The sequence below is a fragment of the Protopterus annectens genome, chromosome 2.part0 (genome assembly GCF_019279795.1).
Source record: "Protopterus annectens isolate FY-2018-M chromosome 2.part0, PAN1.0, whole genome shotgun sequence".
NCBI lineage: Eukaryota > Metazoa > Chordata > Ceratodontiformes > Protopteridae > Protopterus > Protopterus annectens.
In genome coordinates this window covers 1,313,272,568-1,313,290,385 of record NC_056728.1, presented here as the reverse complement: position 1 = coordinate 1,313,290,385, position 17,818 = coordinate 1,313,272,568, and the positions used below count along the sequence as shown (strand labels likewise).

The window sequence follows — 17,818 nt, the reverse complement described above, 5'->3', positions numbered from 1 at the left end:
TTTCCCCCTGAGACTCAACAGAAACTTCAGCCGGATCCACCTGTTCCACTGTAGTCTCTAAAGGACCGGCGTCCGAAACGGACGAATCATCCTGCCTAGGCTTTACAGATTTGTCTTTACGCTTCTTCGTGGAAGCGGGCGTCGGAGGATCCGACGGCATATTATTATTACACCGCTTGCCAAAGACTAACCCAGCGCAATCTAGCCTTCTCTTAATAGTGCGCTTATTAAACCTAGCACAAAAGCGACACCCAACTACGTCGTGCTCCGGTCCCAAGCAAGGAATACAAAGCGAGTGGTAATCCCTATGCGGTATCTGCTTCCCACAAGAAATACAATTATTCACTTTTTCTGACATCCGGTAAATAACTGAGGCAAGAAAAAACAAAAATGTTCCCAACGGGTATTTAGCCAACTTGGTATCGGTCTGAAACTCCGAAAAAAATTTCAGAAGCAACGGCACTTGCAACGCTGCTTCTGCATCGGACCATGCGGCAAAAAAGACTGAGGATATGACGTCGGTCATGCGCTTTTATACCCTGACGCTCTGATGTCAGGGCTGTGCGCCCATGACCGACGTCAGCCTAATACTTTGGTATTCGGGCCGACCGAGGACAGCGGACTACCCATAAGTAAGGACTGCAGCAATGTGAGATGAAGAACATCCACATTGCAGAGTATGTTTTCCCACTTGTTCAGCTGCATGCAATAAATCCTGCATTTCCTTATAGTCAGGATGCTCTGAACTTGTAAGCATTTTCTGTTTTAACAGAGACATTAAATATTGTTGGTATTTAAGCATGTGAAACTGGCAATTTAAAGCTCTCACCGCTAAAGTTGAAGAGTAAACTTTCTTCCCCCATCTGTCTAATGCTCTATAATCCCTGTCAGAGGAAACTGGATTTTTAGCCGTGGAAGGCTTTACCCCTTTGGGACCCTGGGAAATAGTTTCTGGGTCAGCAACTGGGTTTTTGTAAAGAAATTTGTGGGAGTCAGGGAGTCTGTAGTACCTGTCTGGCTTCACTGGAGCAGGGGGGCAAAGAATCAGGATTTAAACTGGATTCTGAGAACACATCATCCACAATATCTAGCACTGGCAGAATAGCAAGGGGCATATGCTGAGGCAATAAAAGAAAGTTTCTGAGCCTTTTCTTGGATTCTGAGTAATCCTGGCCCTCCCAGTGGAAATGCTCCCTCATGGTATGTAAGGTTTCCCCAAAAGAGTAATCCTCAGGAGGAGAGGCTGAAGGAATTGATTCTTCAGCATCAGAGTCCTCATAGGGGGGTAAAGAGTATCCCTGGTCTGAGGAGGTATCAGAAGAAATGGAAACCTGGTCAGAGGAATCAAAGTCTGTATCCTGCCTAGGCCTTTTATCAGTAGGGGGATGGGAACCCCTGATCAAAGTAATAAAGTCTTCGGCCATTTGAGCATCTGTTTTTTAAGTATGGAGGCCTGTCCAGGTGAATGCTGTACTTGCTTCTTTGTCTTTAATGGAGGTTTAGACTTGGCTGTAGTTTTTATGGTAAGTTGTGAAGGTCTGAAAACACCCTCAGAAGCCGATGCCTGCTCAGCGGCTCCGGACCCACCTGAAGGGTTAGTTTCTGTAGGCCCAACACCTTGAGTATCCAGAGGCCTAGACATAGGTTCATACTAAGCTATCTGCCCCCTAGGGCATTTATAAGCCTAGCCAGAGTGTGTTTGGCTTTCGCCACCCATTTTTAATTAATTTTGCTATGCTCTTTTTCGAGGTTAATATACTGTGCCTCTGTCTAACATTGATACAGAAGTGATACCTGGGGTAAACCTACGATCTCCCATCCACTCATCAAGATTCCTCTTGAAGAGAGTCAATGAGGGACTCTGCCTAACATGGACTGGGATTTTATTCCAGAGTGAAGGGAGCCTCTGGGTTATGAATCTGTCCCTCCAGCATGTCCTATTTATTTCAGTGCTGAGGTTCAAGTCTCTAGAGCACGTAGCTCAATGGGATTTGGATTTCCTGAGGTGCAGCATGTCCATTAATTCCGGGTTGGACATGGCTTTATACGTCAGGCACAGATCGCCTCTGAGCAGGCGGTATGCCACTGAGTAGAGCTGGAGTTTCTTTAACTGGGCAGCATATGGCATCTGATTGAGCCCTTTGATCCTCTTGGTGAGGTACTTTTGGGGTCTTTCCAGTTGCTGCAGGTGTCTGGTAAGGTACACCCCAAAAGGGGCATTGTACTCAATTATGGGCCTGATGAGGGATGAGTAAAGAGGCATGATGACCTCCCCTGATCTAGATGCGAATCCCTTCATGATTAGGTGGGCTACATAAAATGTTATTCTAACCACTTCGGCTACGTGGTTGTCAAATGAGAGACTGCTATCAACTTGGATCCCCAGGTCCCTAATTACTTCTTCTGTACGTAATGGATTACCACCTATGTGGTAATTTGAGGGCACTTTGTTTTTGCCAAAGCGGATGACTATACACTTTTTGGCGTTTAGCTTGAGGCCATGGCTCTGGCACCAGTTGTCTGTTTCTATGAGGCCCTTTTGGAGGATGCTTGTGTCGGCTGGTAAGTCGATTATGGAGCCCAGTTTGCAGTCATCTGCAAACTTGGTCAGCCACAGTCCTTCCGTGTTGGCCTGTACCTCCGAAAAATATATACCGAACAAGAGAGGTCCCAGGACTCAGCCTTGTGAGACGCCACTTGTAACTGGTTTGGAGTCTGACATGGCTCCAGCAATTCTAACCATGTGGGTTCTGTCCTTGAGCCAGTTTGCAACCCATCTAGTGACATAGGGGTTTATATTTAAGTTGGTGAGCTTATCTATAATGCCCGAGTGCGGGACTGTATCGAAGGCTTTTGCGAGGTCCAGGTAGGCTGTGTGGACCACCTTCCACTTGTCAATAGCCTTGGTGACTGTTTCAAAGAAATCGACCAGGTTTAAGAGGCAGGATCTGCCCTTAAAGCCGAACTGGGTAGGATCCAGTGTCTGTAGGTCCCCAATATCTTTATTTATGAGGTCCATGATGATCCTTTCCATAGCTTTGCAGACCAAGCTAGTCAGGCTTATGGGGAGATAGTTTCCAGGATCTGCTTGAGGCACCACCTTTGTGGAGAGGGACCACTGTTGCTGTACACCACTCTTTGGGTACATATCCTGTAGTAAGGCTGAGACTGAACAGTAGTTTTATGTTTGGGTTTAGCTCTTCTTGGAGTTCATGTAGGACGCAGCCCGGGACACTGTCTGGTCCCACTGATGCTGTGTTTTTTGCTTTGGAGAGGGCGGCTCTTACTTGAGCATCTGAGATGTCAGGGGGGCAAGCACACTGCTGGGATAGATATTTGCCCTTTTGGTGGGGGGGGGGGGGTTGCGTTGAACCTGTCAGCTAGGATGTTGGCAATGTCTGTGTTCAGTGTATTTTTTGTCATTTTGGACTAATTATGAGCATATCTGGGAATTCCCAACCCAGGTTCCTGACATAACTAAAGAAAGCCTTGTGATTATCCTTAGTGTCCTGTGCAATTTTTCTAAGCTGGCCTTAGACGATTTTATGAGTGCCCGTAGTTTTTTGCTAATACTGATCAGAGATGTCTTCCCTTTTTGGGATTTTGTTCCATCATGTAGTAGATTCCTCCTTCTATTGTATAGTTTGTTTATGGCTGGGGTCCACCAGACAGGATGTCTGCCTTTGGAGGATTGGGTCTTGGTTTTATTTGGGATTGCATGATCCATGCATTCCTGAAGGTGTTCATAGAATGCGTTTATAAAGGAGTCTGCGGTCTGGGCCGTATTTTCCACAGGCCCGGGGGCTTTGAAGGATTCCACCTCAGTTTTGAGGAGTGTGAAATTTGCTTTAGAGAAGTTTTTCACTGTGGTTTTCTGGGCAGGGGGTGGGGTCGGGATGTGAATATCCAGTGAGATTAGTTTATGGTCTGATCTTACAGTGAGGGATACACTTCTGGTCTGGAGCATAGAGTCCCCATGTTGGTGATGATCAGGTCCAGTATGTTTTCCCCTCTTGTGGGAGTGGTAACAAGTTGTTCCATAGCATCTGAGTTTATAAATTCTAGGAACCTTTGGGCTAGGGTGTTGGAGCTAGAGTAATGCTCCCAGTCTATGTTTCGGTAGTTGAAGTCGCCCAATATAATGGTGTTTGGAGAGACCTTCATATTTTCCAGTGTTCTCAAGAAGGCCGAGTGGGGTTCCTGGGTTTGGGAGGGTGGTCTGTAGCAGGCTATAAACTGGAAGGCAAATTTACCCATGGTTAGTTGCACATGGATAGTCTCTGATGCTTCGTGCTGTGCCACCAACCTGGATATGTGGGTATCTTTGACAAATATTGATACTCCCACCTCCTTTTGTGGTTCGGTCCAAGTTTTGGGGCTGAAAAGCATGGTATGAGGTATAACCTGGTAGTGCTGGGGTGCTCTCGGGAGCCTTGAACCAGGTTTGTTACGGCACAGATATCGATGTTCTCCATGCCAAGGAGAGTTTTGAGTGCGTGCATCTTGAGGTTTAGACTTCTGGCGTTGAATAGCATTACTCAGTTTCTTATCCCTTGCGATACCTATGGAGGTTGGTTCGTCTTTTGAGCCTTGCCTAAAAAATGCACTATGGGGGTGGCAAGAGCCTTTGCCAATATCCGAAAGCCCAGGGGTGACAGGTGCAAGCCATCCCTAGCAAAGCATCGTGGCTTGTCGAGCATGTCCTCCCAGACTGACAGGCATTGGATCCCCTTTGAATGACACCAATACTTAAGCCAATTGTTGAAATTGATCATTTTGTCTTCATATTGTGGCATCATTCTTGGTGAGGGCAAGATGCTACTCAAGGTCAGGGTCATACCGGCCTGGGTTACATGCTCAGAGAGCTCCTCTATGTCTCTCTTCATGTAGTCCAGGGAGGTACGTCTCGGGTTATTCACACCAGCATGGACAATGAGTCATATTTGTACTTGCCTTGGAGTGACCTGAGTGCTTGTGTTATGTGGCGGATCCTAGCACCCGACAGGCAGCTCACCGTGACCTTCTTGTTCAGCCTGGTGAGCGGGACGTCAGTGTGCCTGACGATAGAGTCACCTATTAGAAGTGTATCAGGTGTGTTGTTTAGCCTTAAGAGCTGTGACTGTTTGGCACACTGGCTTTGTGAGCTGTGTTGCACATGTTTTGCTTTGGGGTAGCGGTTGCTTGGGTGTCTGCTTTGGAGGTCTCTGCTGCTTAGGCAGATTTTTATTTAGAGCCTCCGAGTATGTTTTTGTGTGTTTGGTTTGCTGTCGTGGTAGGTCTATGTGAGACGAATTGTAGTGAGTGTGGTTTCCTTCTCCTCCTGACTGGAGACACCAGTACCGAGTTGAGAGAGCTTAGCCTCCAGTTTGGCTATATGGTTGCATCTCTCACGTGTTGGAATTTGTTGGGAGGAGGAGAGGGTTGTCTGTGTACATGAGGCAGTAGTAACATTGCCTCAAGATTCCCAGATTCACCAGCTGGTCCGGAGAGGAGCTTGACAACTGACCTTTGGACATGCTAGAATAGTATTGGGAATTCCTTTATAATTGAAAAAAAAAAAAAAAAGGGCCAATGGGGAACAAGGTACTCAAGGGGAGTTTGTGAGGATGTAGGGCTTTTAATTTTTTAGTGCTGACTTATATAATTGCTTTAGTGAGCAAGTGCCAGGCTTTAGAGTAGGAATAGGGTGTTTATTATGAGAACTAGATCAGTTGTAAGGGAAAAAGTGAAGAGCAGACTTTATGGAGCCGAGAATGGTTTAAACCCAATTAAGCGGCGCTGCCCGATGCTGCGCTATGCGCAAAGCCGCGCTAAAGCGGGTTTTATACAGAGGGACTTGAAAGAGCTAGAAACTGGCCCAAAATGGCCAAGAGACTACCAGATTCTTGTGCTGGGAACACTCCTCCAGGGATAGATAGGCTGCTCCAAGCTCCCCACTGCCACTGGTGAACCAAGAAGCCTTCCTTTATCCAAGAAAGGAAATGGGCAACACAGGAACTTTCCAAAAGTCCAGAATACAGCAAAGCCTGTATTTGGACTACTCTAGGTCAGGAAAGACAGGAAACAAGGATAATGTTTTTGTTTTTTTCTTTTTTCGCAACAAACAGCAGGAAAATGCAATAAATATGTAACACAGGCTAGCGCACTTGAGTGTGTAGCCTCAACAGGTAAATGCAACAAACAGGACAAACTTTAAAAGTGCAGGTGCAAAAACAACCTAAACAGTTTAAAACAGTTCAAGAAGCAGAAATACTTGCAGTTTAGCTAGATTGGACAGTCACCCAGGTAGTAGCAGGAAAAAAAAACACATCAGGTTAGCAGTCGCTCTTTTAGCCTCTCTGCTGCTAGCACCACTCTGCGGGACCACGAGGAGCTTGGCTGAGTAGTAACAAGTGCAAAAATCGCACCAAAGCGGGTTTTATACAGGGGGACTTGAAAGAGGTAGAAATTGGCCCAAAACGGCCAATAGACTACCAGATTCTTGTGCTGGGAACACTCCTCCAGGGATAGATAGGCTGCTCCACGTGGGAGTCGGAGGCGGCCTGTGGCTCTGAAGTAGCGGGTGTCAGGGGCTGCGAAAGCGCCTCACTGACAACCGGCGACTGGCCTAGAAGAGGCTTCATCAGTTTTGGGCCTCGGATGCCTGTCTTTGTCTATGCGTTTTTTGTGTATTCGGTTGTGTATAATATTGTGTATTTGTGTCGGTTGTTCCAACGGCATGGTATAATTAAACCTTCGGCCAAAGTAATGGCGAGCAAAATCAAACAGATGTTTAATAGCACGTTTGTTAAATCTAGCATAAAACCGACAACTAGTGACGCTGTGGTCTTGGCCTAGGCATTGAATACAGTAAGAATGAAAATCCTTATGTAGTATTTGCTTCCCACAAAAAATACAATTATTAACTTTTACTGACATCAGTCTGAGGCAAGAAAAAGTTTCCCCAACGGGTTACTTAGCTTTATTGAAGACTTTGGTTCTGGAATTCGAATTGAAAATCTCAGGAGTCTGCCGACCGGCACTTGCGAACTGCTTTTGCTTCTGGCACCGAGCAGCAAGAAAGACTGAAGAAAATGGCGTCTGCTGGATCTTGTATACCCCTGGCGCACTGACGTGAGGGAAGAAGCAACAGCAACAGACGCCGGACCAAGACTTTGGAACTCTGGCCGACTGCGGGACCGCCTGACGGCAGGATAACCCAAGTGTAATGACTGCAGCAGTGAAACACAAACATTCAGGACTGCAACAGTGAATACACTTGAACATCTACATTTATGGCAAGTGCAGACAACTGTACTATGTTCATGTTTCACTGTTGCAGTCATCACATTGGGGTTGATTCCCAAAGCAAAGTAAGGCAGGAGGAAGTTAAAGAGCATTAGGGCCAGCTACTAAGCCCTGCAAGACTGCAGTGGCAAAACCAGCTCTGGATTTAGAAAAAAAAAATAGGCATGTGGCAATGGTTGGTGAAGGTATGTACAGAGCTCCAGGTAGCAGCTTCTAGGATGCCCCTGGTAGGGACACTTCTGAGAAAGGCTGTAGAGGTAAATGCAGCCCTGGTGGAATGTGATCTTATCCCCTGTGGGGTAGGTTTTCCATGGTGTTTATAGCAGAAACGAATGCAATGGGCTATCAACTTAGAGATGGTTTGCTTTGAAATGGCCCTCCACTCTGCCCTTTTAGCAAAGCCAACTAGCAGCTGTTCAGATTTTCTGAGAGGCTTAGTCCTGTCCAAATAAAAAGTTGTCTGTGCATGTCCAAAGAGTACAGAATTCATTCTCCTTTGTTTTGTGGATTCGGGAAAAAGATAAGCAAATGAATGGACTGATTAAAGGACACACTAGAGACCACCTTGGGCATAAAGGAAGGATTGGTCCTGAAGGAAACCCTGTCTGTATGGAAGATAAAGGGCTCCAATGCCATGAGGGCCTGTAATTCAGACACTCTTCTTGCTGAAGTGATGGCAAGAAGGAAGGCTGGTTTCCAAGAGAGGAATTTCAACTCTGCAGTTGCAGCTGGCTCAAAAGGAGAATAAGTGAGCTTTTCCAATACAAAGTTAAGGTCCCAGGCTGGAGTAGGGGCTTTCTTGGGGGGCTCCCTTAAATTGTTGGCCCCTCTGAGGAATTGCTTTAGCAAGGGGTGAGAAAAGAGGGGCGGTTCAGTATTTTACTGTGCTGAAATGGCAGAGGCATGAATTTTAACAGACGTGAAGGAAAGGCCCTTGTGAAGCATTTCTGTTGAGCACTGAAGAATATGAGGTAAGCTGGGCACCGTTGTGCCCATTCCCAGAGTCTGGCTCCAGGAACAATATCTTTTCCACTTTTCAGCACAGGATATTCTAGTACTAGGCCTCCTTGCTTCCAGAATGACATCTAGAAGCTGCTTACTCAGGGATGAAATTGGAGAACTAAATGAATTAACCAGGCTGCAAGGTTCAGGGTTTGAAGCAGAGGGTGCAGAATCTGGCACACCTTCTGGGACAGCAGGGAAGGGGTAGAAAGCAGGTGCCATGGTTCCAGCAGTGTCATACTGCGGAACAGGGGGTACACTAGTGCTAGCGTGGCCAGTCTGGTGCAATCAGTATTGTCCTTAGTTTGTCCTGTTTGATCTTTAGCAGAACCGTCAAGAGGCGAGGCAGAAAGGCAGAAACGGAGAGGCTTTCCCAGGTAAAGGACAGGGCATCCACTTTCCAAGCTTGAGTGTGGGAAGTCCTTGCGCAGAATTTGTCCAACTGGTAGTTTTGAGGGGAGGCAAACAGGTCCATCTCTGGTGTCCTCCATTTGTTCAAGAGGTTGAATATTTTTGGTTCCAGTTTCCATTCCTGTGGGTCCATGAGGTTTCTGCTTAGGTCGTCTGCCAGTGAATTTAGCTTGCCTCGCAGGAATTGAGCTTGTAGGTGCACTTGGTAGCTCAAGGCTGTGTTCCACAGAGCCATGGCTAGTCTGCATCCTTTCTGTGGTTATTGGTTTATTTGGGCATCCTCTTTCTGTGGTTATTAGTCTACAGAGAGGGTACAAGTGGGTTCCCCGCTGCTTATGTACCACATAACTGTGGTCTTGTCTGTCTACCAATAATTGTCCTGGAAGAATTTGGTCCTTGAAGGCTGTCGAGGAATTCTGTAAAGCTAACATTTCTTTTTGGTTGATATGCAGGTGCATCTGTCTTGGGTTCCACTTGCTCTGAATGCACTGCCCTGCCAAGTGAGTCCCCCGTGCATAGTCTGATGAGTCTGTTAGGGTTCGAGCGGCAGAGGGTAGAGAGAAAGGGAGCCCTTTTTTGTGGTAGCAGGCCTCTGCCCACCAAAGGAACTCTTGTCTTTATACAAGGAATTATAGGAATCATTGATTCGAGGTCCTGAGAATGTTGACACCATAGGCTTTTTAGATACCACTGCAGTTTCCTCATATGCAGTCCTGCAAATGGAATGAGTAGGATGCAAGAGGCCATGGACCCCAGGGCTTGGAGAATTTTCCTTGCAGACAGCAGGATAGCTGGGTCTTTGTTGCCAGTAGTTTGAAGTAGGTTGCTAAATAAACTTGTTTCTCTGGAATGAAGAAAGCCTCAGGGAAGTTGTATTCAAGCTTGCTCCCAGGAATACAATTTGTTGGCAGAGTACTAGGTGAGATTTCTTTTTGTTTATGGTGTACCCCAATGAGTTTAGGAAGTTTATTTACAAATGCCAGATGTTTTAATAGCAATTCCTGGCTTTCTGCTTGAATCAATCGTCCAAGTATGGGTATATTTGAATATTTCTCTGCTGGCAAAATGCAATGGCTGGAGCTAGACACTTTGTGAATACCCTGGGCGCAGTAGATAAGCCAAAGGGACGTGCAGAGAACTGAAAGTGCCTGAAGCGTAGGCATTTCCTGCAAGATTCCCTTATTGGAATGTGCAGGTAAGCTTCCTTGATGTCTAAAGTTGCCAACCAGGCATCTTTGCCTATCATAGGAAGCAGGTGTTGAAGTGTTAGCATCTTGAATTTTGAGATTACCAAAAAAATGTTTAGAATAGAGAGATCCAGGATAGGATGCTAGGAGCTGTCTTTTCTGGGTACCAGGTAAAGTCTTGAATAAAAACCTTGCCCCATTTTTTCTGCTGGGACAGGTTGAATAGCCCTGATACTTAGAAAAGAGAGAACCTGCTGTTGAGCCTCTGCCCACTGATTTGGGGGGGTAGGTCTGGCCAACTGTTTGGGGGTGGTAGGGTGTGGAAGTGGAATCTGTATCCTTCGGAAAGTATATTCAAAACCCATTTGCCCTGGGTAATGAGTTCCCAGTTTTTTGCATGCAGGACGAGCTTTCCTCCTAAGGGAGCAGGTAGTTGAGCAGGGCTTGGAAAGTTTAAGATTAAGTCATTGTGCCATTTTTCCATATGGGGGTGTCTTACTACTACCTGCTTTGGAAGTGGGAGCCCCCCACTGTTTAGGCCTGTGCGTAGCTTGAGACTGTAACCTAGGTGGTCGTCTGTTTTTGCTGGGTTTGGACTGAGAATGCCTGGAAGAGCCTGGAAAGGACCAATTCTTTGAAGGCCAATGCCTACTGAATCGGAGAGGCTGTACTTACAAGAAATCTTTAGCAGTTTGCATAGATTTAGCTTTCTCCTCCATCTTTTTGAGGACTTCTTCAGCTTTGCTTCCAAACAGGCGGTCTTGGTTTAAGGGAGCATCCAGTAGTTTAGCTTTTACATGACCTGGGAAGTTTTGCTCCTTAAGCCAAGCATGCCTTCCAAGTACAGACCCAGTGACAGCAGCCCTGCAAGATACTTCGAGTCAAAACCACATTGCAAAGTATGTTTACAAACTTGTTCCGCAGAATGCATTAAATCCTGTAATTCTGTGTGTTCAGCACAGTCAGGAATCAACATCATTTTCTGTTTAAACAGTCACATAATATGCTGCTGGTACTTTAACATATGAAACTTGCAATTTAAAGCTCTAATTGCCAAAGCAGCAGAAGTATATACCTTCTTACCCCATCTGTCCAAGTCTCTAGAATCTCTATCAGAAGGGGTATGGTTTTTGGCAGCAGTAGCCTTAATGCCCTTTGGTCCTTGTGAAATGGTCTCTGGATCCACAGAAGGATTCTTGAAGAGGAACTTGAGAGAGTCAGGTACTCTTAATACTGGTCAGGTTTTCTAGGAGCTGGAGGTAAAGTATCTGGGGAAATGTTAGATTCCAAGAAAGCATCATCTACAACGTCCAGAACAGAAGGGATAGCTAAAGGGCTATGTTGAGGAAGGAGTAAGAATTCCCTAAGCCTCTTTTTGGAGTCAGAGTAATCCTGGCTTTCCCAGCGGAAATGCTCCCCAAGAGTGTGCAAGGTTTCACCAAAAGAGAAATCTTCTGGAGGGGAAGCAGAGGGAATGGAATCCTCTACATCAGAATCCTCACCAAAAGAAAAATCTTCTGGAGGGGAAGCAGAGGGAATGGAATCCTCTACATCAGAATCCTCATAGGTAGATAGGGACAAATCATGGTAATCAGAAGAAACAGAAATATCAGATTCCTGATCAGAAGAATCAGAAAGAAAATCAGTTCTAGGTTTCTTAGAGGGGGAAGGCTGGCTTCCCATAATTAAGGTAATAAGGTCTTCCGCCATTCTAAGCATTTGTTTTTTAGGCATATGGGCCTGTGCATGCTAGGTGTGGGTCGAGTTTTAGGCCTGATGAAGAAGATGGCATTGGTTTGAAATGCAAATCTGTAGGCCTGAATACACCCTCAGAAGCCGATGCCTGCACAGCAGTTCTGGACCCATCCAAGGTAGAGAGATCCGCAGATTCCATAGCTGAAGCACCTCGCGAAATACCGGAATCCGAATGGGTCTCAGAAGAGGCCTGTGAATCTGAAGTAGCGGGTATCAGGGGCTGAGAAAGCGCCTCACTGAGTACAGGCGGACTGGCGACTAGCTTAACGGAAGTGTCATCGGCAGTTTTGGACCTGTGCGGTCTGTCTCTGTCTTTATCCTTACATTTTTTCGGAATATTGGTAGTCTGGCTAACCGAAGCCATTTCTGGATAGTTAAACAGAGCACCAAAATAATTTTCTGCAAAAATAGACAGACTACGAACAGTTTGAGGGTTGAACAAGGCACAAAACAGACAGTGAGGAATGTCGTGGTCTGGGCCTAAGCAAGGAATGCAGTACGAATGAAAACCTTTATGAGGTATTTGCTTTCCACAGGTAATACAATTGTTAACTTTTAATGAGATCGGTTAAGAAAAAGAAAAAGGATCCCTAACAGGGTACTTAGCTTTTCTGAAAACTTTGGTTCTGAAACTCGAAAACGAAAATTTCAGGAGTTGGCGAACTGGCATTTGCGAACTGCTTCTGCTTCGGGCACCACGCGGCAATAAAGACTGATGTAATGGGGTCGGTTGCAAGTTTTAAACCCCTGACGACCTGACATCATGGAAGAGGAGACAGCATCAGACGCAGGAATCCAAGACTCTGGTATTCAGGCTGGCTGAGGGCTACCTGCAGTCAGATAACCCAAATGTGATGACTGCAATAGTGAAACACGAAGAACATCGGACCTACTCAGGATGGCTGCTAACACAGTGAACTCCCCCAGAACGTGTGGTGCACCCATTGCAACACCCTCAGGGCTTCTCACCACAGAAGGTAAGATTTGACTCCTCCTTGTTTGTTGATTTTCCGAACCACTCACATGTTGTCCATTTGGATCACAATCATTCCAAGAGGGATAGTGTCTTGGAATGCTTGCAATGCCAAAAGCACCACTCATTTCTAGAAAATTGGTATGAAAGTTGGCCTCTTGGGGGACCAAGTGCCTTGGGTTGTCTTCTCCAGAAAAAGCCCCCCACACACACAATCTCGGAAATATTCCTGGTCGCTATGACCTTGGGCTGAAGGAGAACGAAAGGATGACATTGCGACAGTTGAGACTGCATCCACCAGGAAAGATAACAGCTTGCATACCAGAGTTATTTGTATCTTTGTCGACATGGGTTGAGAGAGAATTGACCACTGTGTTTGCAGCATCCATTGCTCAATTCACATGTGTTAGCTAGTTAAAGGAAGCTTATTGAGGCTGATATTGATCCTAGGGCTTGCAGAATCAACCAGGCTGCAATTCTGGTACTGCAAATTATTTTCTTGACCTGATTTCTTATTGTTTGTACTCCTGCAAGAGGAAGAGATGCTACGTTGAACACTACTCCTATGAATTCCAATATCGGAGTCGGTTGTAATTAAGACTGCTTGTAATTGATGGGTATTGTAAGATATGAACACATCTGCTAGACCTGGTCTCATAAATGTACCAGTTGATGCCTGGTCACAGTGATAATGTGCCAGTAATCCAAACATGGAAACATCTGGAATCTCTACAGTCCCAGGTGAGCTGCTACTACTGCCATGCGCTTGAACACCCTAGAGGCTGTGGTGAGACCAAAGAGCAGTGTTCTAAACTGGTAACGACTGGCTTCCAGCTGGAAGCGCAAGTACCATCTGGATTGTCATTTCATTTTTTATGTGATGGTATGCATCCTGAAGGTTTACTGAGGACATCCAATCGCCCTTGCTCAGAAGGGGCAGAATGGACTGAACCATGACCATCCAGACCCTAGTGATTCGAAATGATTTGTTCAACACATTGAGATCTAAAATTGGTCACAGTTCCCAGTTTTCTTTGGCACTAAGGAATCTTGAGTAGGTTCTGGATTTTATATCGTTTGGAAGGACCTCCTAACGGAATTTTTTCCAGCAGTTTTTTCACCTCCAGAGCTGCTGCTTCCCTCTGATTGGGAGGAACATCAGGAATTTTCCTGCATGACGGGGACGGAAGGGAAAAGGGAATAATATAAACTCTGGAAATGATTCTCTGCACCAAAGCATCTTTTGTTATGCTTAACCAAGCTTCCTGGTGCAGAGATAAGCAACCCTTGGACAGTCTCCAGAGGAAGGCGATCAAGGCCTCTGTTCAGAAGTGCTGAAAGGGTCTGCTGAAAAAGGTATCTCAAGATCCTCGGATTTGAGTGCCTCCTCTGCCATGGGGGCATATTCTGCTATTATCATCAACCCGTCACAAGGTGAACTATCTCCACGTGCCCTGGAAAGGACCATACAACTTCCAAACTACATCTTTCAACCTCCTTGTTGGTTCCTGTAAAAGCTTCGCTGTGGGGTCAAAAAACATATGCCTACTGCAAATAGTGTCTTTGTCCTCCTCCCACCTGGAGAAACTTTCTTACTATCAGGCCAAACAAAGAACCACCATCAAAAGCAACACTGATGAAAGATGACTTGAAGGGCTGCACAAAGTCACACAGGTAAATCAAGGCATGCCTCCTGATGGAAATGCCTGAACCCACAGCTCTTGAGGTGCCTCCTGCAGCATCCGAGATGAGCCTCATGGACGAATTTGTAACAGATGTAGGGTAGCCAACTGTTAGGCCACAGAAGTTAGAGCCTGTGCAGTAGTAGCCCCTGAAAGGGAATCTGAAAGTTCTTTAATCAAGTCCCTTTGGATTCTAGTAGTGTGTGCCAAGTAGTTCAGCAATCTGAGATCAAATGTCACCGAAGCATATACTCGATTCCCAAATTTGTCCAAAGCCCTAGATTCTCTACTGGGGGATGGACAGTGGAACTCTGTTCCACGAGTTCCTTTTGTTTGTAGCTGCCATCACAACCATTCCATCAACCAGTACACCATTACTCTAATGCTCTCTCCCTACCGGTGGAGCCAGAATAGTGTCTAGTCTCTTGGGAATCAGCTCAATCTTATCTGGCTCCTTCAACTCGCGCTTATACAACAAATCAATTAGGTCAACAGAGGGCGGAGTGACCCAGAAGGTAGATGGACCAGTCCTGAAAGCTTCCAGAAATACTGACTCCTCAGGATTTGAGTTTTAGGCTAGCCAACCACCCTTCTGATTAAGGATTTCAAGAATATCTTCAAATGAAATCTCATCAGGTGATGACTTGGAAGACCATTCTGCCTCATCAAAGTCTGTAACCTCAATGACAGACTCCTGGGGGAGTCTAAGTGCTTCCTCTTGTAAGTCTTCCTCCTAGGAACATCTTCCATGAGATGATCTGAAGAAGTATCTGAAGAGATCACAGCACTCTGCTGGGTGATCTGGAAGCTCTAGGCTGATTGTCCCAGTGGTGTAGAATGCCAAGGATCACTATGCAAAGTAGTAGGGATGTTTAGAATGGATCCGAGGAGGAAGGACCCACCTGACCTGCTTGAGCACAGAAAAACCCCTTCACAACCTCGAAAGCAGACCGCTCCAGAGAGGAGAAAGCCAACAAAGCCAAGAAAGGAAGTTTATGGCCTACCACCACCTCCTTCCACTCTGAGAGCCATCCGCCCAAAGTGGAAGACTGAGCAGAGTTATCAAACGTCAAAGCTCTGAAAACCTTTGATTCTAACCAGTCAGATTTGACCTGGAAGCCTCTGCTCCGAAAGTCCTCCGGATCTGAAGAAGTTGGAGCCAGTGCACTCAAAATAGCCATCAGATAAGACGACAAGGTCCTTTACTGATCAAACATAGAAGGGCCTGGAACTCTCAGATTCAAAGACAACCACCACCAGCTGGGTCAGAGGAGGAGCTGGATATGGTTCCTGACCAAAGGGGGCTGGAACAGTGAGAACTTTCTTCTGAAACTACTCTGTTAAGAATCTCCACATCATTCTTTCCACATCTGCCTCCTTAAGACTTCTGGAGGAATGAGAAGACACCACTGAAAGGGACTTGAGAGTGCTGCTTATGGAAGGGGGAAGACACCCTGACCCATACTGGATCCAAGGAGGGTGAAGAAGCCGTGTGAGGCAAAGGCTTCAGACCTGGAGACTTCGGATCCGAAGCATGACTGAATGGATCCAAATTCGACAGATGGAAATATATTTGCTTGGATCCAAAGAAAGTAGACTCCCAGAAGATCTAAGATCCAATTTTTCTCTACTTCTTTGGCTCCGATAAAGTAGAAGACAAAGATTCCGCAGACCTGGACCTTATTGAAGGGTCCCTAACTTCCAGTTTAGGAGGTTGAACTCCAGATAAGACATCCAAATAAAAGGGGTGGCAACACACCCTTTAATATCAACTTATTCTTCCATTCAGTAACAGCATGAGGATTAAAGCCATGACAAATGTCAAAATACTTATCCAAGTGCGCCATACCTAAACAGTAGACGCAGAGTGGGTGTCAGAGAAAAGCATTTTATGCCCACATCTCTTGCACTTCTTGAAACCCTTTCCAAACATAGTAGAAAAGTTCACAACAGCCAAAAGTAGTAGCAATGGTCAGATGGAAAAGTAAAAATAAGAACATTTTTTTTTTGTAAAAAACTAGATTAGTCATAAGAAAAAGATGAATTAATTAGCCAACAAAATACTGAACAGTAAACACACCGTAGAAAGAACAAGGAATAACGGGTAGTAAAGGCTTACTTACAATGGAAATGTAGAATACATTTACAAGTGTATAAGGGAATCCTAACAGACAAGGGTTAGATTGAAAATGCCAGCAAAAGAGGATTAAACACTGTTGAATATCAGAAGAGAATATTTTAAAGAGAATTCACTTAATGAAGCCAGAGAGCTGCAGTCAACCACTTCTGGTTGTGAAAGCAGCAAACGAGATTGGAGAGAAATTAAGCATGGTGCATCATATGAGTAGGAAAGCAGCAAGACTTTGCTGATCACCATGAGCTAGAGTTAATGTCGATGTCAGATCCGAACCAAAACGTTGAGGAATGAATAAAAATTGAAATCAGATCTACCTTTTGTTACCTCCCTTATCCACCCTTCTTCATACCTTCTGGTCTACTTCTGTACCCTTGGCCTTCACCAGACCTACCAGCCTGTACTTCCGTCCTCCAGACCTTCTTCCACCCACATGCACATCATGGATTCTTCTGAGAGTCGCTCCCATCTTCGTGGATCACCACTGAGATGAATGCCCCTCCTCTTTTGGATAGGAACGCCCATTCCTCTCTGCCAGCACCTCAGATTGCCAAGCCATTAATTGAATCCGGGTCACCTGGGGAGTAGTTAGGGCTTTATCCCTCTCTGTACCATGGCACTGGCTACAGAAACACAGTTCATTGCACATTCTAAACAAGGCTGAATTTTTTTTCAGGAACATTATTCATTATATAACATTTCTTAACAAATACAAAAAAAAAAAAGTAAGCACATGCAGTTCTACTGTAATGTGCACATTTTTCTTAAATTATTTATCTGTCACAAAGGAACTCTACACTGTTTATTAATGGCCTTTTTAACATGCACCAAAACTGCACTTACTTCTTCAACTATTGAAGTTAGAGATCTTAGCTCCCCATTTTCATCCTCTTTGTTTATTCGCTCCTGAACAAAATCTATTACTTCTTGGCTGGTCATCACATTCCTGATGAGAAAAAGCCAAATACTCTGTCAAACACAGCTGCAATGAAGGTGCAAACCTGTCCAATTACTCAACACAAAATTACAAACCAAATCTTATGCAAATATTAGAGATATGCAAGCTTCTAAGTCAGAGAATGCAGCACAGACTCTTTCCCAGTCACAATAAGGGACCCCACGATGAACTCAACTCGGAAGAATTACGCCTCCATTAAAATTCATCAGTCTGCTAAACTACTGTCTGACTGGTGCACTTTTCTTTATCTGTGAAATGTAACAGACATCCTTTTGTGAAGTATTTAAAAAAAAAAGTCATTTTACTGCGTGTGCGCGCTCTTCTCATGTAGCAGGAAACCCTACTCACCACAATCTAATGCAACCAACACTGAGGTTGCCAAACCTTGCAGAAGATGACCTTTTTATCAATAAATCTCTGCCCATATCA

At 45.3% G+C, this 17,818-nt stretch overlaps 1 protein-coding gene across 1 annotated transcript in view; it reads right to left on the bottom strand.

Annotated features, from left to right (window-relative positions):
• PPM1G (protein phosphatase, Mg2+/Mn2+ dependent 1G) overlaps positions 1-17,818 on the bottom strand; it is an 823,201-nt gene that overhangs the window by 92,857 nt on the left and 712,526 nt on the right. Inside the window, exon 10 of the mRNA XM_044060399.1 lies at positions 17,275-17,377. Coding sequence (XP_043916334.1) covers positions 17,275-17,377 — 103 coding nt within the window. The remainder of the gene's footprint in view (positions 1-17,274; positions 17,378-17,818) is intronic.